Genomic DNA, 23,363 nt, shown 5'->3' on the forward strand with positions numbered 1-23,363 from the left:
TTCTGTAGCAGACCGACTGTATGAAAGCCAACGAATGTAAGGATTTTTCTAAGTCGTTGGCATCAATGCCCGGTAAGACTAATCCCAACAGCGTGGTAATATGGCAACGGAACCCCTTGGTTCGCGCCATCAGCCGGGATAAAACCTGCAGAGATCGAAGAGAGGAAGTTGTCCTATGGACTTCTACCAAACCCTGCAGTGAGGGGTAAATTCTTTGAAGGGCTCCAGGCAAAATAAGCTTCGGTTCTAGGTATGCTAAGCTTTGAAGAGTGGACAGCGCAAAGTTCATTGCGACTCCGAGCTTCGAATATATCCCCATGAATGTTACCTCCCGAAGACACAGGACAAAACGTCGTTTCAATGCATCGTTTAACCTCCGCTCGGGTGGGACCTCGTTTTCCTTGTCATGCTCCATGTTCCACCGCATCACAAAGAAGTCTGCGAGGTAGTAAACCAGTTGTGACAACGCCTTTGACCATACGCCAGTATTAGAAGGGTGGAAGAAAGTTTCCACTGCTTCTATCAAACCTTCAAGCTTGGATAATATAGAGTGTTCGGTTTCAAGGCATGCAGGCGAAAGTGACATCACTATCCATCGCGCAATATTATGAGTAAATGGGTGTTTTCGGAAATCCCTTTCAAGCATTAATCCTAGGCCTGATAAAGAGTCGACACCACTGCTGTAAGGTGAGGTCGCTTGTCCAACGGGAATTTCCATTAACCTCAGAATTGCAGTAAATATGAGTGTGGTTTGCTCGGAGGTGAAGATTCCAAACTCGGAGAATGGAATATAGCTGGCCGGGAGTGCGTCTCGTGCCATCCTCGATAAGAGATCTGTGAAGGTAACATCAAAAGTTCTAGATCGGTTCACCAGGGGCCAAAGGTGGAAATAAGTTGGAAGATAGTGCTGTGGGAGAAGGTCTTCACGGTCTTCCAGTGGTGGAGTCGTGGGCAAGAACAAGTTCATCAACCCGATAACGACGAATGCACCTTCAATAAATGAAGTGCTGAAATGGGGTAGAAATTCCTCCAGCATCACCGGCAACTCCAAAGGGTCGAAATAAGGTTGAGCAAAAGCACAAAGTTTCGTTAAGGTCTTGATATTCCTCTTCAAATTCGTGGAGTGAACCAAACCGGATTGTGAAGGAAGAACGAATATCTTAATTTCTCTATACAGCGGTTTCCAGTCAAAGTATGAGGTCCTTGACCGGTCGAAAGGTAATGTTTTCTCCTATATGTCCTATTAGCGAAATGATGGGAAGGAAGTAACGAAAACCGCAATCCACCTTACTTCGTTAAAAGCATAAACATGCTGGCGAATCTCTCTGCGACATTCGGGTCGACTCCCGGAGCTAGAGCAAGTTCATAATAAAATTTCACCAATTTAATCCTCTGCTCCCTCGTCGGGTCAAACTTCAACGACAGCCATCCTTTCAATTCACGTGTCCAGTGTACAGCTCCTGGATTGAAATCTCCAGATTCGACGGCGATATAGAGGTGTTCGAGGATTTCCTCCAGGCTGCGTTGTCGCTCACTCTCATCCTCGACGGTATAGGGCAGGTATTTGAAATATGGATACGTCCTTGGTCTATTCCGTGCCTTTTTGAAGTGATCATCAAGTAAACCCCCATTGATTCTAGTAGGTTCGCCTCCTGGGGACGTTTCCCGCGAAAGCTCGTTTTCGCTATGGCCGCGGTCCGCAACTAAAATATCTGGAGGTTGTTCTCTGGAATCCATGTTGGCGTTAAAAGTGAAGATTGCGAATGGCAAGGAAGGACGGGATGACGTCGACGGGATACTATAGAGACCAGTTTGTCTCTGGTGCAGCAGATACCTGAGTATGGCGTTAAGTAGTTAGTTTAAACACAAAGCAGAGTTTAAGAATAGACACAAAAGAACACATGTAGCAACCTACCAAAGGTCACAAATATGGCAAGGGGAATTTTTGATGCCTCCTCAGCCTTTCTCCTTCCTGGGCAGGGAGACTGCAGTGGACTAGCCGCACAGCAATGGTGGCCGCAGGTGTATTTACACGGATTCCTGGTCGATGATCATCTATTAAACGAAGGGGAAAAGGAGACGTGAAGTTCAGGAAGTCATTTGGCCAGATAACTACCCAAGCTCATTTGACTTGGGAGCTACAAGTTATCCGAAGCTCAGTTGGAAAGTTCTAACTTGCTTTTGGAAGAGTGATGACCTAATCAGGTTGTTGGCTGGACCAGATACAAGGAGAGCCGCACCCTGCAATGAATGCTGTGGGATTTCCAGAATAAAATTTGAGAATTACGAGAAGGCTGGGCAAGTAGGATTACAAAGGATTCTATTTAAGTAGTTATGTCCTAGTTGGCTTGATTAATAAGTGCGCTTCACCAGGCAGAACCATATACGCAACACAAAGGTGTTAACCGTCTGCTCAGAGCTTCTGATAAAATGCACGAGGGACTAAAACCACAGGTCATGCTGGAGGAAGAAATGACGCGAATAGTCCTACCTGGATAAAACTATACAAAACCATTGCCTGAACCAGCAAACGTGGTTTGAGCACTGGATGGAAAGTGTTACCATATTCGAGAACACAAACCGATATATACCAGTACCACAACGGATATCCAGAAGATATGCGGTTGATTATCTGGACATGGTAGTTCGTTAGTGCGAGGGCTGCAAGAACCGCCTGGGGAATCGCCAGTCTGTAAAGGCATGTACGTCGATGCTCCGCTTGCGATACTTCTTCTCGTTTCCTTGGCTCCTTGTTTCGTATATCGAAATCCAAGGGCGACTGGAACGGCCACCAAGACGAAACACCCATTATCACGAGCATAGGAGCTGCGAGACAGAAAAGAGGCAGGTTAGATACTTTCCAGTAGCTTAGGAAAGTCCCACTTCCCCTGCAAAGACGAAGTAAAATTAGTATACGACATCACGGCTTTAGGTATCGTCGTAGCTCTTGAGACATACCAGTAATGATTCTGGACAAAGGTGTAAACGCTGGGGATTGTATTATCACACCAAATCCTACGCACGTCCACATTCCGACAGTAGACCATGAAGGCACGGTACTGGGGCCCAACAACTCCCAAAAGAATCAAACTCCCGCCAAGAACAACAAAAAACATCCTGTGGAGTTTGGATAGCGATACTCCACTTGAAACAATGGCTGCCAATCCCACCACCGCATCATACGCAAACAACATGCCGCTGAAGACTCCATTGCTACGGACAGTAGTGACGGTAGCAAACAGCCCTCCTGCCACTAAAAATTTTACATCTCTTGCGAACACACATCCACGACGATCATCATGTAGCGCAGATGCATATGCGTAAAAGCCTGTAAAATTGAAAAACGAGAATACAGGCTCGCCATAGGGCGCTGAGAGAAATGCACCAGCAGGTGAGATGACATGAAGTGCAGCGGCTAGGAAGGGCAGCGCACGGCTACTGCCATCACCGAAGACAGTTCTCGATAATCCGTGGAGCGATAGGACAGATAGGTAATGACAGATATGCGAGAGTCCAATACCAGTCAGTGCTACATGGAGAGTATCAGGATTCGAGTCCGGATCTTCCCAGAAGACTACAAATGGATAATTCATTAGCTCTCGGTCATTTTGCCAAAAAAAAAAAAAAAAAAAAAAAAAAAAAACACACCAAGAAAACTCTCACCGGATGATAAAAATGACAGCAATTTCGTATAGCCGTATCCAAACGCCCATTCCTGCTCAAATATATAACCGCGCTGGGCGATGCTCACGAAGTAAATCGCGTCCCATCTCACAAGCTTCAGCAAGGATGATGGCCGCCCACTCCCGCCGCCAATTACTGTTCCAACTCCCAATAATGATGAGTCTGTGGCGCTCGCAAGTGAACGGGAAGAAAGAGTAGTAAGATGTATCGTATCCAGGTACCAGGGGCTGGCGACAAACCGCCAGCAGCAACAGGAGCTTCCAAAACACGAAGAAGAACAGACAAGCTGCTCAATGGATGGTCAAGCAAATATCCCACATATCCACTGCCAACGAGGGGAGGGAGGGGAGGCTGTGAGCCTCATGGTTCATATTATTTTAAAAATGAGAGGGAGGCAAGTTTTGTGGTAGGTTTACATCGCTTCCGTGCGCAAGTTACAGAATTACATTTTAAGGTTTTAGCTCCTTCCAACGGGTTTGCATCGTCGTCTCAATGATCGCGAATAACCCAGCACCACCAAAGAAGCTGTTTCTTGCCTGCATCCATGATGTAATTTAAGAACACAAATGACGGGCACGATCCGTCGATTCATTCCGTAACATTTCGCATATTAGATGTTTGCACTGGTTTTGCACGACGTCATCATGATGAATTGCATACTGATACAGATACCAACACCCCTCGGCTCAGGAATAGCCTTCCAATCTCTCGTCCCCCCGAGCTTCGATAACCAGCATGTCCTCTTCTTGTCGATTACCTAGGCATTCAGCATTTCACCGTTTTTAAGCCCGGCGACCTCACTCACGCCTAGGCCACTTAGCACGAAATTCATCCCGGTTTCTTCGGTCGATATACATATCTGTACAGATTACAAAGGCACAGGATAGCGCGCTCCATCTCGCTTCATTCGCAAGCCTTCTCTCTAAAGTGGGAAACTATAAATAAATCTATGGCAATACAAGCTTTCCTACCCGTATAATGATTTCCTACCGAACCAATTAGCTCATTCAACTTTTCGATGTAGTACGCCATCAAAGAGATGTTTATATTTCGCACCAGCTCCCTTACTTGCACCTTGGTTCGAATTAAGAAGGTATGAATTCAAAATCGTCACCGCCGTCATCTGTGCATTGCGGGCGCGTGGGTCAAAACCGTTTCGTATTTACCAAGCACCTAAAATCGCCGATTTGCTGCGTCAGCGGTTTTGCTGTCGTATTTTGCGATAGTGGTCGTCAGAACTGAAGCCTTTGGACTCTGCAACAGCAGCTTTTTATTTTCAGCCGCCAATCTCGTTCAGAAGAACTTTCCGTTTGGGCTGAGTGACACACCTCCCGGTCATTCGTTGATTGAAAAACTGCCCATCATCTCCTGTCAGCCACGAAAACGCAGTCGGTTAAGTTAGCTGCCGCCTAATGATCAATAATTGCTTGTCCAACCGCCCCGCTTCATCCAAATGAAATGAGGGTATAACGGAGGAAGAATTTTCGGCAACTCAAAGTACACATCGAGAGGTGTTGAAGTTGTGTGAACGAAATATCATTTTCCCAGTAAACTGTGAAGGTAGTCTTCAGGTCCCGCATACTTGTTGCTATTAGTAACGGCAGCTTGTGTTTGTGGCGGGCTCCGTCATGCAACGCCCAGGGAAGACTGAGGAAACCTTAAATGCGAGCTCCAAAAAGAAAAAAAGAGAGAGAGAAAACTTTCCTAGCAAAGCAAGCAGTTTTTTGAGTTTCCCTCTCCTTTGGTGCCCGATGCAGAAACATAAAGAATCAAGAAGAGAATGTGAAGGTGGAACATCCGACGGACATTGGTTTTCCCGACTCTCCTAATTTCTAGACTTCGAAGCAGATCTGATCCCGAGGATCGGGGTTCGGAATTCATCTCATCCGCTTTGATTCGATGCTCTTCCAACCTTAGAAGGGGTTAAGTCGACGAATTCTTGGTGCCTTAAATATAGAAACAGGGTAAGGTCCAAGAGTAGTGGTCGAATCACAGCACTGAGCAGATTAAAAAATTGTCGGTTTGCCTCAGATCCCCGGTTCCGGTCGGATCCACTGGCAGCCACCGGCGAAATTACCGGTAAGCTTGCTCAAGGCAGCTTCACTATCCCAAGGTTCCTTTGCGAGATCTCAGCAAAATCACGCTTCGCAGCAGCTCGAAATCCACCGATAGCGGGGCCAGCCGGGCTGGTGGAGCCCTGCTCGTGACCAGGCTCGTCTTGCAGAAACCCTGGAAAATATTTTGAAAAATGATTATGCCACTAGTAGTGGTGGTGGCAGTGGTCGGTGGATGGCAAAGGCCTCCAGCTGTTTCGAGTTAGCTAATCGCCATATTAGGGACCTGCTATCAAAGTGAATATGGTGGAACGGCGCTCTGGCCGTATTCGCTGTGCATCGTCATTTGTCCGCTCAGCTGGATCAAGTTTCTCAATCGGTCATCGTACTCGGCTGCTCCAAGACGCTGCGCTGAAGCCTGTCCCCTGTTGTTCCAAGATTCCGCCATCTGCCGCAAAGTCGCCTGGCGGAGTCTGGGCATTATGATTTCACCCCCTCGCTGGTGCTAGTGATTATTAAAAGCTGTCATGGAGATGGAGATGGCCCTGTTGACAATATTTCAGGATGATTTGTTCCCTTATAACTCTCCCTCTTTTGTGCTCTTGTTATTATCATCAACATTAATATCAACATTATTATTATTCGAGGAAGGCATTTGCTTTCTTGACTGCAATACTGTCCTTCTGTATCTTCAGACAGGGGAAGCTTCTCATTTATCCAAAGTTAATAAGATTAATTCTCGGTGAGGCTGTAAGGTAACTTTGACTCCTTTGGCGCGTGGGGTATCAACAATCTGGCCCTCCTTACACAAGACAAATAGCTACCAGCACATACCTGTTCTGAAGTAGCGTACGTGACAAAGTACATAACTATGCCTGCGTTGTTCGAAAGCGCTCTCAAGTCTTACAAAGAGAATCAACAACAGCTGTCAACCTGAGCAGAGGCTAATCGACTCGAGCTGACCATAAGGCTGACAGCTCGAGAGCCTCCAAGCAATCTTTTTTTAGAGAGGCTGGAATTCAGTTCCCACTATCAAAGTCCCCATCCCGTATTCGTTTCTGGGCATTTGTGCACCGAACCTCACACAGCACTTTTGTTGTGTATCGCCCAGTGTCAGGCGGAAGTCTATCATTTCGGTGAAACCTCAGGGAACGGGTTCGTTGTCGCCCAGCAAGCGCTCCCGTTCTGCACGGGGGCTTCGAAATATCCGCGGCTTCAGAAATCGAATGTCATTCAACCTGTTGGAGATAATCAAACATATTCGATGGTCCCCCGATAGGGGTCATTACAATTGCAGCCCTTTTTCTATTTACGTCATGTTTGTCAATCTAGGCTTGACAGCTGATGCGGCAGCCGCCCATACGCACGAGTTCTCGAACCAAGCAAACTCTCAACCGAACACCTCCCTTCTTTCGCGAACTTCTGCTGCAATTTTTCCATTGGGATTTATGTCGTCTTCAAAAAACCGTTCCGATTCTGGAGCTCCTCAGCCAGTGATGAGCCCACCATCCGCTATTACATCTCTATTTATAGCGCCTCGCCTCTCGACCGAAGAGGACTATGCTGCCCCAAATCCAAATGAGACTGGCCTGCATAATCGAACGCAGGACGTTCCAGCTGTAGCTGCAAAAAAGCAGCAGCATACTCGGACAAAATCGACATTTAGCTTCGCGCATCCGCCGCGTAGCACCCGTCGCAAACGCCTCGCACTGCGGTCGAAACTGCTACTTCAGTTGCACAGAGTATCGCAGACAACGCGTCCTATACCCGCTATTGATGTCCTATCATCCCCCATCTGTTGCGGACCTCGAAAACTCCAATCTATATATAGGGGAAAGGACAGTGCTCCTGCGGGCGACCTTATCCTCGTAACCAGAGACGCTCATGAACCGGCGGGTACTGAGGATGATAGGAGTATTTCATCTGATGACGATCCGCAGGATCACGGAGAGCTTGTTGCAACAGTATGTCACCATCGCAAAGAGGGCGCGAAATCGAACGGGATAGCAGAGATATCTTTACAGCAAGGGACCCGTTGGGAAGTTTCCCGCCTGCCCTCTGGTGGGTACGAGTTTAAGGGGACTATGGAGAACGGAGAAGAAAAGTGCGCCCGTTGGGTTTTACGGGGAAAGGCGGGAGGTCGTCGAGTTTCTGGATCCAGCACTGGTGCTGACAACACCTTCGACGATTACAAGCGGTTTACATTTAGTATGATTGACCCCACCACTCGTCGACACCCAGTTTTAGCGTGGATGTCCCGCCAGGGAATTGACATTCTTGATCAATATCCACTTTTTTCCACGTCAACTAAACCATCATCTCCAAGCTCGTCCAATCTTCCGCAGACCAGTGATTGTAACGAACCGCCTTTAATTGAAACCGACGAACATCTCCGTACGCTCATAGTAGTCAGTGGCGTTTGGGTTGCATTTCGGGAAGGGTGGTCGCAGGCTCCGCTTTTCCCAGACATTCCCCCTTCAACACCGACGACCCTTGGCCCCGGAATTCGTATTTCTTCCACTTCACAACAGCAACAGCAACAAGAACAAGAACAAGAACACCCAGAGTCAACACGAAATTCAGGAAACATTGTGGAGAGAGAGGCCACGACAGATGGCAGTGCAAGGAGCAAAAGCTTTCCGTTCACTGGGGGCCGACTACGATTGGGGGGCCTGACTCTGAACCGCGCAAAGACGACTAACAAGAAATCAAAGAATCCAACTTCTTCTCGACGAGCAACATCTCGGAAAGGGAAAACCAGACTGAAGGATGATGGAAGAGACCAACCAAGCCATGATGCGCATGACTCCTTTCAACCTACGAGTTTGACAATTGGCGAACAAACGCAAACGAAGCCTAATCCAATGTCCAGTGATCATGGTCAATATCTAAGTGGAGCAAGAAACCTTCCTTCTCCCCGCTACTCATATGGTGAAGATAGCCCGAACGATGCGATATCGAGCGCCCCCAGTGTTTATACCGGGGAAGGTAAACCGGAGCAGCCGAAAGGCAAGGGATGGCGTAGATTAGGCCATTTTCTTGATTTTGTTGGCAAAAAGGGGCCGGCATCGACGTAGGCTCTCCACTGGGGAACTTCTATCCTCAGTTTTATATATATTTTCGATATAATATAATTTCGTTGCGTTTCTACGGTGCAAAGGAATGGACATGTTGAGTTCGCTAGGCGAATATGGCTAGCTTATAACTATTTGTTTATTGATTTGTTTGTTTATTTTGTTGGGGAGCATTCTTATTTGACCCAGACCATCTCAGACCTGCCACACACGTTCTTTTGTCATATACATTTCAATTTTGAAACCACCCATTGTCCATATCTACGTATACGTAACTAGCTCCCTAAATTATCAATAACTAAGTATTCAAGTAACTATTCCTGATCCTGTGTTGGCAAATTGGCACGTGAGCCCGGCATTCTAATTGGTCTTAGCGTGCACTCTTAGTGGCGCCAAACTTGGCAAAATCCCATCCTCAAATCTGACAACAGGTACTTGACACCATGTTAATTCGTTCCATGCATTGGTTTCGTGACATTCTTCATCTCCCCTCGTTTCGTCAGCATTCTTACCCTGTCCAAGCGCCAACCCGCCTCCACCTCCTGTACCCTTTAAAATGACGGACGGTGATACCAACCACCTTTATCCCAACTTCAGTGCACGGTCGGATGAGAGGGATGAGAGGCTATCCGACCTCAGTAAATCCCTTGTCGGCCCAGGCCATTTGTTTCAGTCCCAGTCGCAATTCAATCAACCATGGCATGGTCAGGCAGATGCCGCCTACACAGCTGATGGAAACAGTTCAGGAATCTATCATGACAACGGCTCCCAATTTCATTCAGTTTTTACTTATAATGCTGGCCAACAAAATACCCCAGCACATGATGAGAATCACAAAAGCTCGGGTGATGAACCTAGTGACTTAGAGCTTTTACAGGCAAAACGTGCAAAAGCATTGGCTTCACTATCTCAGAGACGAGCTTCAAGTCATGGGGCTAATTCTGGGAATGCGGATGCTGCACGTAGGAGCTCAGGCACCCTGGCTTCTCTCACTCAAGGCTCAGAATCTGCCATTGATCAGCCACTACACGCAAAGGGATCTGCGGCTGCTAGGAATGCTAAGTCTTCAGACAAAGACACTCCAGCAGCCGCGGAAAGTCCCTCTGGGAGGATGGGTGCGGTCGAACAACAAAAGCCTCATCCCAATCAGATTGCCTCAGCTGAAGACATTGATGGTTTGCTGGCCGAGGGCAGAGTGTCAGCAGTTAGTGTTTCCAAATCATCTGCTACCGGCCAGCAAAGTGGGGAAGATGCTAGAGCTACCAGACGGACTTCTATTCCTCTAGATGAAAACAGTGCTCCGGCGGCAGATTATGTTTCCCAAAGGCGTCAAACTGCCCATAAAATAAACCCCATTTTGGGACCTGAAGGCCGGAAGGCCAGTTGCTCTTCTGCCGCAAACGAGACAGCGGGATCAAGTGTTGCGGATAATGTTGATTGTGCTTCTCATCCGGAAGTGAGACGTACGTCGGGACAATCAGATCATAAACCAGTTCCAGAGCGACGTGTATATGAACCACCAAAGCGAACTTGGGCGGACAGCAGTGTTAGCTTTTCTGTTTCCCGAAAGAATGGCTCATCTCTAAAGGCTGGCTCCCCCCTGTCGAAACGGCCCACTCCTGGTGCCATGCAATCCAACTGGGATGTTGATAATGAGTTCTCCAAGCTACAGCCCAATGAAATTGAAGAGATCCGCGAATGGCTTGAGCACACAGGTTATTATGATGAAACTTATCGCCGCGGAAGGTTGAACCGTTTCAGGCGACTGGCTGCTTTGGAACGCGAGAAGGAGGAGCTCATGAGAGAAGAGGTACAGGAACGTGAAGCTTTGACCAAAAACAGCGATCGAGCTTCGTATTTGTTTTCTCACAAACTTTCATTTGATTCTTCCGGCTATGATCCTCAAGCAAATTCTTCCATGCCTCCCCCTCCTTTGATCCCAAAGACCAACACTACATCTAGCACCATGAAGTTTAGCGATACCACAAGAAACCTAAGCTTAGGAGTGTCTGATGATCATACTCCCAGCCATGTCTCCAAAAGACAGTACTCTCATCTTGAAAATGGAGATCAGCATGAAAGAGCAGAGAAAATTGTGCGGACTCACTCTAACAGCAACTCCAAGGACGTGTTGCACAACGAAGAAGGTTTGTGGCCAACCAGAAAATTACAAAGGATCGTGTACCCTCCATTCACACAAAAACTGACAAATATACAAAACACAGTCCAGAACTTTATAAATAAAGAACGCATCAATATGATCAAGGACCATAAATTTCTCTGGTGATAGCTCCCTGTTTAGGGAAGAAGATGAAAATCTCACTAATCAGGACTTAACTGCTGATCAGGGGAACCATAATGGTACTTTCTTTCAAAGCTCTCGACAAAGTGATGAGGATCTGTTGGATCCACACGGAAGCCGGGTCGACTCTGGCTTTTGGCGAGGCCGTGGTCGTGGTCGTGGTCGTGGCCGCGGTCGTGGCCTTGCACGCGGGTGGATTCGTGGCCGCGGGCGCGGTCGCGGGGAATTCAGTGCAGGTTTTGGTCATGATATTTCTTCCTCTCGTGGACTGAGAGGGTCTGAGGAGTTAGACCTGGCGGCAGGAGGTATGTTTCCAAGGCCATATGAAAATCTTTGGGTAATCGTTAAATTTATTGACGTATCGAGTCAGATGTCACCTACTTCCTGATTAAATGCGTTGCATATGAAATGGTGGATGCGGCTAAAAAAGAAGTATGCAACATTTTCTCGATTTTTTATCCTAACTCCCTGTTCTATAAGTAAACAGGAAAGTCTAACACACCCTGGCTAGGGAACTTGGGCAACGCAAGTGAAGAACCTGGAGAAATTTACCAATGCTTTCGACAATTCTCGTCATGTTGTTCTTGTCTTCTCAGTGAATCAGAGCGGGGCATTCCAAGGTTATGTATGAAAAAGAATCCTGCAGAATCTACTTTTCAAATATATCACCCCCAACTAACCATGCTAATAGGCACGGATGGATTCTCATCCTGGAGCCGAAGGCGTTGAGAGGCCGAGTTGGATCAACAGCCTTGATATGCCTCTCGGCCCACCCTTCAGCATCACTTGGTACAATACCATTGAAACAAGGTTCAAATATGTCGGACATATTAAAAACCCTTACAATGACAATCACGACGTTACCTATGCGAGAGACGGTCAAGAATTAGAAGAAGAATGCGGCCGTACTCTGTGTGGGATCCTTGATAAATCAATAGACTTCGTCTCTACATCAGACTAGATTCAAATTGGAGAACGAGGGCCCAGCCACAAGAACTGATATAGAGAAGTTTATAAAACCTCTCCGTGTATCGTTATGATGCACGCAAGGAATATGCAGCCATTCTGGAATGATAAGGGAAATAAGAGAAAGAAGAGAAAAGAAAAGAAAAGAAAAGAAAAGTTTAATTTTACTGTTTACTGGAGGTATTTTATTCTGAACATGTCCTAAAACGCATGAAAGCGAGGTAAGGCCAGATCCATCTTGGACATATCTCTAATCTCGTTACCCGTCGAAAGTGAGAGCAGACCAACCAACGTACTTCCATGATCGATTACCAACAATCGCCACATACAACACTCTTAAGAGCTACCCACAAACCATACATATTTCCATCGTTAGTTACTACAGCTTCCTAAATCACCCTGCAATCTATCTTCAAGCTAGCCACATACAGATTGCCTCCAGCCATTTTTTCAGCGCACGTTTTAGCTTGTTAATTGCTCATCCATTCTCTTACCTTTTTCATTTTATCTTACTCTATTTATTTACTTTATCGCCTGTCGAATATTGTTTTCGCAGCAAATGGACAATTGGCAACAGGAGGAAGTGTGTTTTATTTTATTCAAGGAGTGCCAGAAAAAGCACATCCAGCTTATTATTCTACAGAGACATAGCACCATTTCCTTTTTGTTATTTTTTTATTTCGGCATACTATTGCTTCTCCGTCATCACTATGCTTCGTGTGTAAGTCATTTTCGCTTGATGTAGGCTGAAGAAACAAAAAAGTTAAAAAGAAAAAGAAAAACTAACCGGGGTATTTATCATTTTTTCTATGTGGTCGGTTAGGATGTTTGTTGATATTGTGCTTATTTCCTTCCTCCTGTGCCAGTAAATATATATGGATGGCCGCCTCAGTTTGTAAAATACCATCGTTGGATAGGGTCGGCGGAAAAAACTGAACATTTTTACTTGTTTCATTCAATTCTCGCCCTGGAAATCTTTAACCTGTGGACACAGGTGATGTTCCGTGAAAACGCCCTTTAAATCAACATATTATATACTACTCGTCATTCAGGGTAGTTGCAATGTATTGGCGAGCAATGCGCGTGGGCCCGTCAACTGATGGGGTGATGAGAGCATGGTTTTTGATATCATGTCACATTCCTTAAGGAAAAAGTTGATCCATGATGGAGAAGAGTTGTTTGAATCATATTCAATATTGATGTAGCCCGGATTGAGTTCTCCAAAGAATATTTACAACAAGCGGAATGAGTTGTCAACACACATGATGTCAATAAGAAACGATAGGTAGGGGAGGAATCAAAAAAAAAAAAAAAAAAAAAAAAAAAAAAAAAAAAAAAAAAAAAGAAAAGAAAAGAAAAAGAAAACTCATTATCAAAAGCGTAAATAACCCCTTCCAACACCAAACTGGAAGCAAGAACAATAATAAATCAAAAGTAAGAGAAGGAACCCTTTAAAAAATCAAAACAAAAATTACCCTTTAATGCACAACCTCAGTCCTAAACGTCTTAAACGATTCAATTCGAGCATGAATCACATCCTTTGGCTCATCGGTGTCCAGCTCCCTCAAAATTCCGCTTGCAACATCATATAAAACCCCATGGAGCTCCAGCCCTCGTTCCTCAATCGCATCTAGAACCACGCTGTTCTCCTTCAGCGTGCTCAGGCCGTGACGCACATTGATTTCCGCCAGCTTGTGCGCGGCTTCCTGCGGGTCCAGACTGCTGAGGAGTACCCGGTGCTGTTCGCGCAAGTGCCGGAGAGGCATGAGCCAGGTATCTAAGAGGCCTAGCCTATTGTTCGCGAGGGCGGCCGCAATGCCTCCGCAAGAGGTGTGTCCGCAGAGCACGATGTGTTTGACTTGCAGATACACGACTGCATATTCGATGACGGAGGAGGAGCTCATGTCGTTGTAATGGATCACGTTCGCGATGTTGCGGTGCACGAAGACGTCGCCGGGTTGCAGGCCGAGGATGGCTGTTTCAGGGCAGCGGGAGTCGGAGCAGCCGATCCAGAGAATTTCTGGGTGTTGGCCTGTTGCAAGTTTTGGGAAGAGAGTTGGGTCGTCTTTTGCGGTTTTGATTGCCCATTGTCTGTTTCTCGCTAAGGCGAGTCGATATGCATCTAAGATGGAAAGATGAGCTTGGTTTCGATTCCCATAATAAGAATATGGGGTATAGAAATGTAGAGATATTTAGTTAATGCACCTTGGCGGGTCAGGGGAAGCGGCACGTGTCTTCCATAGAAAGAATAACATCTTAACTCTGAATATTCTTGCCGGGGGACAATGTAAAAAATGTACAAAACAGTAATAGATAACCATACCGTCTGTGATTTGGGGAACTAGGCTTGAATCATCTGCAGTCATTGTCATTGGACGAACACAAGCCCTAGGAAATATGGCTCAAAAACGGATATGGCTGTTGGCTTGAATGAAGTTTGAATGAAGTTGGAGAGGAAGAGCTCCAATCCCAGCGGAACAACCCCAGCTGATAACCACGTATATGGTACAGCGAACGCTGTACTATAACTTTGAAGCGTTTTGTACACCAAAATTGCCAAACTGAATTGCCGAACTTATGATGCGGCACTGTAAGCTATAATTTTTGAATTAGCCTACGTTAGTATGCAAATGTTTCTTTTGAGTGATTTGATATAAATTTGTGTTCATGTTCCTCAGGGGAGGGGGTAGAGGTGGTTCTGGTGCGCTCCGCCAAGCGAAGAAACGGGAGCAGTCAACAGCCAAGAGATAAATTCAGTGAGCCGGGAAGCGGAGATTAGAATATTAGGGGCGCTGTGAGAGGAGAACAAAGAACAACCTCTTGCCTCCCTGCTATCTTGTGTTACCGCCAAGCAACGGAAGTAGTACAGAGAGCAAAGAGGAAAAAAGGGAGTTTCCTTATACAACTTTAACAGTACAAGTATGTAATGGAGTACAGATACATTGCTCCAGGAAGGATATATCCGGCCACAAAATTAGAAGATAACCTTGATTCGTGGAGGGATGGATAGTTATCATATGATCGTCAACATTGACCCGAGCCTCGAGTTTTGTCGAGGATGCATGGCAAAGGGTAAATTGAGAAGGCTTTTGCAGATGGAGGTAACAAAGCTCTACTGAACTGCCAATGCTCAAGAGCAAATGCAAAAGCCGAAGTCGAGCAAAAAAGAGGGAGGGGATAGACAAGTGATGATCAGCTGAGCTGTAGCTCACTCAACCCTGGAAAGAAAGCCATGAGTACCGTGTGAGATAACAAGGCCAAACATAAGAGAACCCGCGTACCGAGGTGGGTGTCTATGATCATAGGAAATCTTTGATTCGCCATTGGCTTTTCGTCATTCAGCAATGACGATGGTGCCAAGCTGGAGCGTGCCTTGTTAGACCAATAACAATAACACCTTGCTGGAAGAGAAATTCGAAAGAGGAGAAGCAAGATATACCGAAAAAGAACGCAGTGAATAACAACTAGCCAGCAATAAGATTAGCATGTAGAACTTACATGCTGTTAATGACAGCTGTCGCAGCCGAGACAACGATATCTTGCAGGCGATCCCAGACGGCAAAGCTCCAGTTATTCCGTGCGAAGTACTCCCTGTTCGTTTCAGTATTAACTAGCAGAGCAGGAAGCGGGAGTGAGAATGAGGGACTGGCGTGGAAGAAGTTGTGGTGTGGAAAGAGAGCTGGCATGCTTCGTTGTGCTGGGGGAAGACTCCATTCTTATTCCTTTGGACGGGAGCGTCTTCGAACGAGAAAAACGAGGCGGGAAGCTCTATTCATCATTCGCCGGGACTCTGCTCGTTTCTTGCAAAAAATTAAAAAAAAAAAAAAAAGCAAAGAAGGAAAAGAAAAGAAATAATGGAGATAAGCCCGAAGCGCCTGGGGTCAGTCGGATGGTAGATATGGAGGTCGCAAACTGCCCAAAAGGATGCCCCGGAAAGGCCCTGGACACGAAGTAATCGATAACTACCAAGCCCAAACGGAGGAGTCTCAGAAGTTAGTTTTGTTTCACCACAGTGTCTAGGAGTTGTTGAGAAATTGCCCGTGGTTTCAACCCAATATGTGTTGACTGGCAAAGCTCATGTGTGAGAGAGGCACCATCTGTTTTAGAATATGAAGGCTGGCATTGATTGCTTTATGATTCAATAATGACTCGAAAGAGAGTGAGATTCACGTTTCTTTTATCGGTCGCCATCTTGGCTTGCCCTTGGCTCTTCTCAACAAAAAAAAAATAAAAAAACGGCGTATCTTAGTGCAACTCATCGTGAACACATAGACGCACGCACCAAGAAAGTCGCTGCCATTGTGGAATAAGGTCTCGGACCTTATTCCCCATTCCCCCAAAAAATACCTTCGACCAATTGCTTTTCTCAAGATGCAAAAGTCCAGAAACGCTTTGAATGAACCTTTGATATGGGCTTGTCCCGGGGTCCGCAGATCTGTGATGATATCAGAGGGATCCTGCCAAGACAAACTATCAGATGAGCAGATCGTCGCTGGTGCATGTTGTCCAGAGTGTGGTAAATAGTGAGAAATGGTATTCTTCTATTTTTTTGGGTGTTCATATAAATTAAAATCACATAGAGGGTAAAGGAAGGATACGCGGCATCAGCAAGCAAGTGAGCTTAACTCAAGCACCGTTACCCCAAGAACTCGAAACGCAATCCTGTTCATACAACTTCTCATTATTAGCTTGAGCGATGGAACTACCAACTAATTTCCACATTCGGTTGATCATTCCAACGGCCCAGTCCAACCGAAAAACATATCAATTCGATCTCGCAGGGACGCTTTTGCCGGGATCGCAATGTCTCTACTGGTAGTGGTGCCCTCTGAGGTTGTGAAACTATTAGTATCACTTTTCAACTTTGTTTGGGGTTGATTCGAGGTCGAGAGGTGCACATGGGCCTGTCCGGCTTCACTGCCGACACCAATCCCAGTTGGAGAAGCGGCATCAAATTCTCTATGGGTCGAGATTTGAGCTGCTGTGATTTTCAAGGCTCCCTCCTCCGCGCCCCTAGCGTTCTCGCTGTCAATAAAAGTAACCTCACCTCGACCACTAACCACTTTGAAAATATGTCCCAACAGACCTCTTTCAGCAACAGAAGCTTTCTCCTGAACAAACCAGCTGAAGCTACTCAGGCAGGGCTCAATTTGAAAATAACTTCGTGGGCAGGATAGTCCAATACACTTTGGTTGATTCTCTTGGCACTCAATAGTACTTGGGCAGCTGAGATGTTGATTGATGAGGACCAGTGTTTGCACCACGATAACGGGCAAGAGAATTATTTTCTTCGGGCCAAGTGGAACATACTCGAGATAGGTTTGAACAAAACCACCCAATCCCTCTATAATGGCCATGAAGAGAAGGGCGGCCCTAACCAACTGGTGCACACACCAGTAGGTTATGCTTTCCGTCTCAATTGCTGGTAGTCCCAAATAACCTAAATCTTCAAAACCATGTTGTTCCCATTCCCTCACAGATTTCTCTGTCCCAACAAGGCCGCTTTCCCCAGACTCCGGGTCGGCCCTAATCATTGGAGTTCCTGGCGTTTCCGTTCGCCACTGGCTGCGGAGCGACGGCACATACTCCGCTTGGGTTGCGGGCTTTTCGCAAAAGAGTTTCGGAACCCAAGTTTGTGAAGCTTGTGTTTCAAAGGGAACTTCCCAGGTTATACGAAAGCATCCATCAAGCTCATTTCCCTTACAGAAAATCCTAATCTTCGTTGTCCCAAGATCACTGGCATTTGCCACCCTTTGATCCACATGGAAATCCCTATTGCCATTCTCTATTATCCATTCAAAATCCCCGACAGGACCGTCACTGATAATAACTGCAATAGAACCCTCATCGGCACAGAGAATCTTCTGATAAAAGGACAATGCACAAATAGCAGTGTACTCCACAACTTTTTGGTGACACCTCAAAGCCACTCTGATTTCATGGTTCAAGATACGTTTATCGCGCGACTCACTTGATAGTAATTCTACCGCTCGCATTGATACAACCAACGGCTCGGCGATATCGAAATCCGCAATAAAACCGGCGCCGTCGCGTTCTAAACTCAGAAAACCCTCATTTCCACAGTCCAACTTTTTCCTAGTTGAACTACTGGGGATAGTTAATTTAACAGTTCCTTTGCCTCCTTGTTTATAAACCGGTAAACCGGGTATTTTCAGAAGTTGCCAGCCGCCTGGCTGCAAGGTGCTTAATCGTACTTTAAAATCGAATTCTATAATATACACCTTTGGCACAGATGTTTCTGGAGATAAAATATAAAAGTCTTTGCCAACTTCTTCCACTATTGCAAGTTCCGGTTCTGGAATAGTGGATGCCGTGTCCAGATTCGTTCCTGAATCGCGTTTCCTGGCCAATTCTTCTGCCGAATTCCATGGCATTCCCTGTTGAGATGATGGGGAAGGACTTGGTAGAATGACAGGCTTATGAGTCTCGCTTTGCCGTGGTCTATCGGTGTTGTGAGTATGGCTCTCAACATTTGTGGGACTGTTCTCATTGTTGTTTTCTGAAGGTTCTGTCGAGTATCCAGTAGGGAACAATAATTGGGATTGATGGTACTCCTTCGCGAGTCCATTGCACTCATCTTTCCCGAGCCAGGTTGAAACGTACATCGACTTATCGCTGTGTTTATCGCTGTATTTTAGGTTAGGTTCGCCTTCTTGAGAGAAAATTGCAGCGTGGCTTTGCAAAGAATATTGAGCATGGAATCGGGAGCCTCCCAGCTCAGACTGCGGAGAAGTATGGCGGTCAAAAAGAGGATGCCCCCCTACTCCATTTGAAAAGTTTCTAGTAGGGGATTGCGGTGACCTCTGATCCACCCAACGTTTAGTCAAATCAGCGGACAGCGTATGCGACAACTCCACTGGCGAAAACTGCTCGTTCCTAGGAGTCGACAGTTTCATAGGCGGCATTTCATTTCCTTGGGTAGGAATTGTCTCAGATGGAGGACTCTCTGTCTTGGATGAGGAAACGGAGGTATTCCTCAAATTACCTTCGGACTCCGACGAATGCGAAAACTCTTCATATGCGCCAGAAGGCCTTGCCAACCGCTGCGATTTAACAGGTATCCTGCTCACTACCCTTTTTTCAGACTTTGGGGTTATGGCAGCGGAAGACAATGATGACATTTCTCGATTATATGTATCACTCAGACGAAGGTTTTGAGCCGCAGAATTAGTGCCACTACTTTCTGAAATGCCCACTGGTGAAACATCGGTACTCTTGCTACCTTCACCATCGAGGCCGTCATCTTCATCAACGCCGATAGACAAAAGTCCAATTTCGAGCCCTGGAGCCAGGTCATCAAACGAAGGCATTCGACTGACGGTGCTTGTTGGGCTAGGGGGAAAGAGCCTTCTTTTTGTAGAAGAGGGGCACAGCTCCATTCCCTTCCGGTATAAGGTCCGTGGCGTGTCAGATAATGACTCAGTTCCCCCGTTCGCAATCCCTTTTAAGATGTCGAGATACTGCCTACCGCTTCCTCCGCCCCTAGTTGATCCATTGGACTTTTCATCACTGATCTCCGCAAGGTGATAGGGGCGATTCTCCGGCATCTCGGTCGGGCCATCATACTGTAACAACTCAACACCATTGCTCAAGTCAAGCAGAGGTAATCTTGTATTTGGCGCAGAGATGAACTTGTTTCCATTTATCAGATTGAATTCAAGTCTTCGTCAGTTGCTATAATTTCTTGGATGGCCAAGGAGCAATGGCCTAACGCAATAGAAAGGAGTTTTCCTGGATAGCTTACCTCGATATTCGCGTGTAGAGCAATTTCGCTTCCCGGGTTACCATCCCACTCACCGCTCAAATCAATACGATTGATTGGTGGTTGAGAGAGAGTCTCTAACGCCATTATGTCGATATCATAGATGTTTACCCCACTCGGTTCTGCACGTCGTTTTGCACCAACTGAAGCGTCGCTGATTCTCACTCCACCATAACAACGCCTGTAGAAGGGAGCTCAACTTGAGAGCATAACCAAATCAACGGAATCGAAAAGAGAACGGTACGGGGATAGCAGAATCTAGAGAGGAAGAAAATAGGAGAGCAAAGGGAAGAAAATGAGGGGACTTGGGATGAATCTGAAAATCTTGGAGTGCTGATGACCGCAAGACAAGTTTGATGTTGTTTAGGCACAATCGATCAATGTTGGCGGCGCCGGGGGAAACAGCGGCTGAGAGGCCACAACACTCACCAACAACACATATACACTCGTAGGGTGTACTGTCGACGGTGTATGTGTAGTTCCCGCTTTACGATAACGCGCTTCAATGCCGATGCTCTAATGACGCATTGGATTGCCTAGCGCGTGTTCCTGGCGATGGCCCAAGCTTGTACAGGGCAGGAGATCTGAATATGACTTAGTAAAGGGGCGCAATCCCTGTATTATTAGATCAGAATAAGAACAGGCATCCTATTAGTGTATTTGTCTGATCACCGTACATTCAACCTAACCAACCGAACATCAAACAGCGAGGTCAGGAACACCTGAGTCAGCTTTCCGAACCATACATGATGCGCCTGCTCAATGAACCAGGGAAGTCCATATTACCATTATAAATGACCTGTGTCTTGAGATGCAACTCTAAAATCCACGCTTTTTCCATTTAGAATTGCCAGTCCCGTGTTTAACAACCTAATTTCGAGCATGCACTGCAAGTTCCAAACATGGGAATGAGGAAAGGAAAAGCAAGGTAAAAAGGGGGGGGGGAACAACCCGCCAACTGATTTTGTATGAGTAAAAGGAAAAGAGAGGCACATTACAAACAAAGAGAAGAAGAGAGAAAAGAAGAGTAAAATAACATACTGTACAAGAAAGGGAGGTAAGAAAAAAATGCAATTTTCATGAACACCCCGTGAAATTAAAAATAGCATAAACACAAGATCCGTAAGTCCTAAGGCACCAGGTATAACTGTATTATTCCCAACAGGACCAGTCCCTTCTCCCTTTGACACCTTCCGTGAAAATCTATCCAAGCGGATGAGTATGGAAACTGAGAAAGTCCCATATCAGAATACAAGGACAAATATTAAGCCGAAATGAACCCAGGGAATAAAAATATAAACTCATATAGACAGTGGTTCGTGAAATTCGCGAGGAGCAACTTATTGCGGTGTTGTGTTAGACGAACCAGGAGCACCAAAAGCAACCTGGCCGTCGCTCCCGTATCTATCGCCATTTGTCGAGGGACCCGGCTGAGAAGGGAGAATTGGTGGAGTTCCTTGTATGGATTGATCGTAATACGCCCGCGCATTGCCGTTACTGTTCGACGGAGCTGCTTGCCGGTTCGATTGCAAGGGAGGTAGGGTGTTTGAACCCGCGGGTTGGAACTGCGATCGTTGGTACGCTTGGGGCATCATCCCCATGCCGGCGGAACCTAGATCAGAAAAATTCAGGTGAGTGCCCCTGTGGATAGGCAGAACCGGTTTGTCTCACTTGAGAAGGACTCTGCATGTGTCCTGCGGATTGACTGAAAGACTGACCAGAAACGATTCCCCCCATATTTGCTGCCTGGCCGGTCCGGCCTGGGGTGGATTCGCCCATCTGTGACATTTGTGTTGAAGAAGCAAGATTGTATGGCATTTGAGCGCCCGAGTATGACTGGTATCGAGGTTGACCTATGTACCCACCCGCTCCAGGCGAGCGGATAGATCCAATAGATTCATCGGCTGAACCAAACGGTGTCGGTGTAGATCCCTGTTGTGCCTGTCGAATGGCATAGTCGGATACCCCAGCTCCAGCAGTAGGATAGCCTTGCATCATGCCTTGTTGGTACGTCTGACCTTGGTATGGATTGGCGGCATGCGGTGGGTACGAGTATCGAGCATCTCCTTCGTACAAGCCTCGACCACTCATATCAACTGAACTCCGTGGACGCTTGGCGTCTGGCCCATTGTAAAAAGGGTAGTCTCGGTTTGTCTGGTAAGCAGCTACTATCTGCTGACTGGATGCGCCGGAGCGCTCTGGCGTACGAGGCTGCGTCGGCGGGGCTGGGTAATCTGATTCCGCTCGATTCAATGGGCGTTTTCTATTCTACATCAGCTACATTCTTTTTAAATCCTTCGCAAACAACTCACAGAAGTGTACGGGCCTCCTTCCGAATTCTCAGCTTAACTCCTTGATCCGCAAAAGACCTTGAAAGCCATGTGGACTCGGTCATCCCAGGGAAGTTTTTGGGGGGTAACACTGTGATATTAGCATGAGCGCTAACGCAATCCCCCTTAAGATATCAACTCACCAGTGAATGGTTTAGAGAGGATCGATTTTATGTAAACGACTTCATCTCTCGAGCCGCCACATCTCTTCACTCTATCAACAAGGTCAGCAGTCACGTCAATAAGATCGATTCCACGCGGATCATACTCTCGCATCTCAAACAGGTTAAATTTCAGCCTAAATTCTCCTTCAATCTTAACAGAAAGGTCGCCGAAGACGAAAAAACCACCTTTCTAAGGACTTCTGTGTCAGATACCAGCAAATGTTGACCATCAATGTTTCAGCGGAACACTAACCCATATTATCGGTGTCCTTAAGTCGATGGAGGGAGGACACTAAAGTCCCCGCGAGCGCCGTAGATTGAGCTGTCGTGGCGGGTGTATCCTCTGTCGCATTGTAGAGGGTGCAGCACATAAAATAAAACGGACTTTGCAAATAGTTCCTTCACGGGCTGTAAGCAATTATACCGCTAAGCTTCGTCACACGAGCGCCTTACTGCCCAGGGTCCTTCGATTCATCGATTTTCAGTTGGATAATAGGTGGAGGGTCCACCGCTTTGCGTTCTGCGCAAACGAAAAGAACGAAAGAAGCAAAACTACCATTAGCATTCAGTCATCCCTGGGGAGAAGAGGATTGCTAGATATGAGAAATTGTGCAGTTACCTTTCTCTTTTCCTCCTGCTACACGGGCCCGCTCCGGGTTCTGGCGAACCGTAAGACGAAAGTCCGCACTAGAACGCATAGCAATATCAGCGGAGTTTCGCTGCGACGATATATTAGAGACGCAAAGGAGAGCGACTAACCTCTGGAGAGCTGGCCGCTGTGTAACAGGGTCTTCCGCAAATGTTGGCGCGCTCATGAAGAACAGCCTGTTAAGAGTGTTGGATAGTAAAAATATCCAAGGAACACTTTAGCTCTTCTCCAGGAGAGAGGGTTCGCAAGACCCAAGGATTCGTGTGATGATCCTTGTAGGTCGTACCTGGGAATAAAAATGGGGTTTGGGAATGGATTCTTTCCAAGTCTGCGCTTTGGATCGAATATAGCGTCGTC

General features: G+C 46.5%; 5 protein-coding genes across 5 annotated transcripts in view; 2 read left to right on the forward strand and 3 right to left on the reverse strand.

The window, feature by feature from the left end:
• HCAG_01586 (conserved hypothetical protein) overlaps nucleotides 1-1,737 on the reverse strand; it is a gene marked incomplete at both ends in the record, with an annotated part of 6,088 nt that extends 4,351 nt beyond the window's left edge. Inside the window, 2 exons of the mRNA XM_001544489.1 lie at nucleotides 375-1,169; nucleotides 1,292-1,737. Coding sequence (XP_001544539.1) covers nucleotides 375-1,169; nucleotides 1,292-1,737 — 1,241 coding nt within the window. The remainder of the gene's footprint in view (nucleotides 1-374; nucleotides 1,170-1,291) is intronic.
• Nucleotides 1,738-7,186: 5,449 nt separating this feature from the next.
• HCAG_01587 (predicted protein) lies at nucleotides 7,187-8,815 on the forward strand (the record flags this gene model as incomplete). The annotated part of the gene is made up of 2 exons (XM_001544490.1): nucleotides 7,187-7,946; nucleotides 8,145-8,815. The coding sequence occupies 2 exons, from the start codon at nucleotides 7,187-7,189 to the stop codon at nucleotides 8,813-8,815; spliced, it is 1,431 nt and encodes a 476-aa protein (XP_001544540.1).
• Nucleotides 8,816-9,368: 553 nt separating this feature from the next.
• On the forward strand, nucleotides 9,369-12,075 carry HCAG_01588 (predicted protein; the record flags this gene model as incomplete). Its single annotated transcript, XM_001544491.1, has 6 exons — nucleotides 9,369-10,959; nucleotides 11,038-11,095; nucleotides 11,190-11,419; nucleotides 11,485-11,546; nucleotides 11,626-11,739; nucleotides 11,806-12,075. The coding sequence occupies 6 exons, from the start codon at nucleotides 9,369-9,371 to the stop codon at nucleotides 12,073-12,075; spliced, it is 2,325 nt and encodes a 774-aa protein (XP_001544541.1).
• A 1,483-nt stretch (nucleotides 12,076-13,558) lies between these two features.
• On the reverse strand, nucleotides 13,559-14,446 carry HCAG_01589 (conserved hypothetical protein; the record flags this gene model as incomplete). Its single annotated transcript, XM_001544492.1, has 2 exons — nucleotides 13,559-14,181; nucleotides 14,404-14,446. 2 exons carry the CDS (start codon nucleotides 14,444-14,446, stop codon nucleotides 13,559-13,561), a joined length of 666 nt encoding a protein of 221 aa, XP_001544542.1.
• An 826-nt stretch (nucleotides 14,447-15,272) lies between these two features.
• Nucleotides 15,273-23,172, reverse strand: HCAG_01590 (predicted protein; the record flags this gene model as incomplete). Its single annotated transcript, XM_001544493.1, has 18 exons — nucleotides 15,273-15,298; nucleotides 15,362-15,441; nucleotides 15,579-15,671; nucleotides 15,994-16,042; nucleotides 16,363-16,515; nucleotides 16,834-17,093; nucleotides 17,391-19,732; nucleotides 19,846-20,044; nucleotides 20,388-20,447; nucleotides 20,905-21,091; nucleotides 21,230-21,475; nucleotides 21,582-22,126; nucleotides 22,176-22,284; nucleotides 22,337-22,543; nucleotides 22,611-22,756; nucleotides 22,811-22,877; nucleotides 22,977-23,044; nucleotides 23,117-23,172. The coding sequence occupies 18 exons, from the start codon at nucleotides 23,170-23,172 to the stop codon at nucleotides 15,273-15,275; spliced, it is 4,893 nt and encodes a 1,630-aa protein (XP_001544543.1).
• Between the last annotated feature and the right edge of the window lie 191 nt (nucleotides 23,173-23,363).

This window comes from Histoplasma capsulatum, genomic scaffold (assembly GCF_000149585.1).
Source record: "Histoplasma capsulatum NAm1 scaffold_1 genomic scaffold, whole genome shotgun sequence".
NCBI classification, from domain to species: domain Eukaryota; kingdom Fungi; phylum Ascomycota; class Eurotiomycetes; order Onygenales; family Ajellomycetaceae; genus Histoplasma; species Histoplasma mississippiense.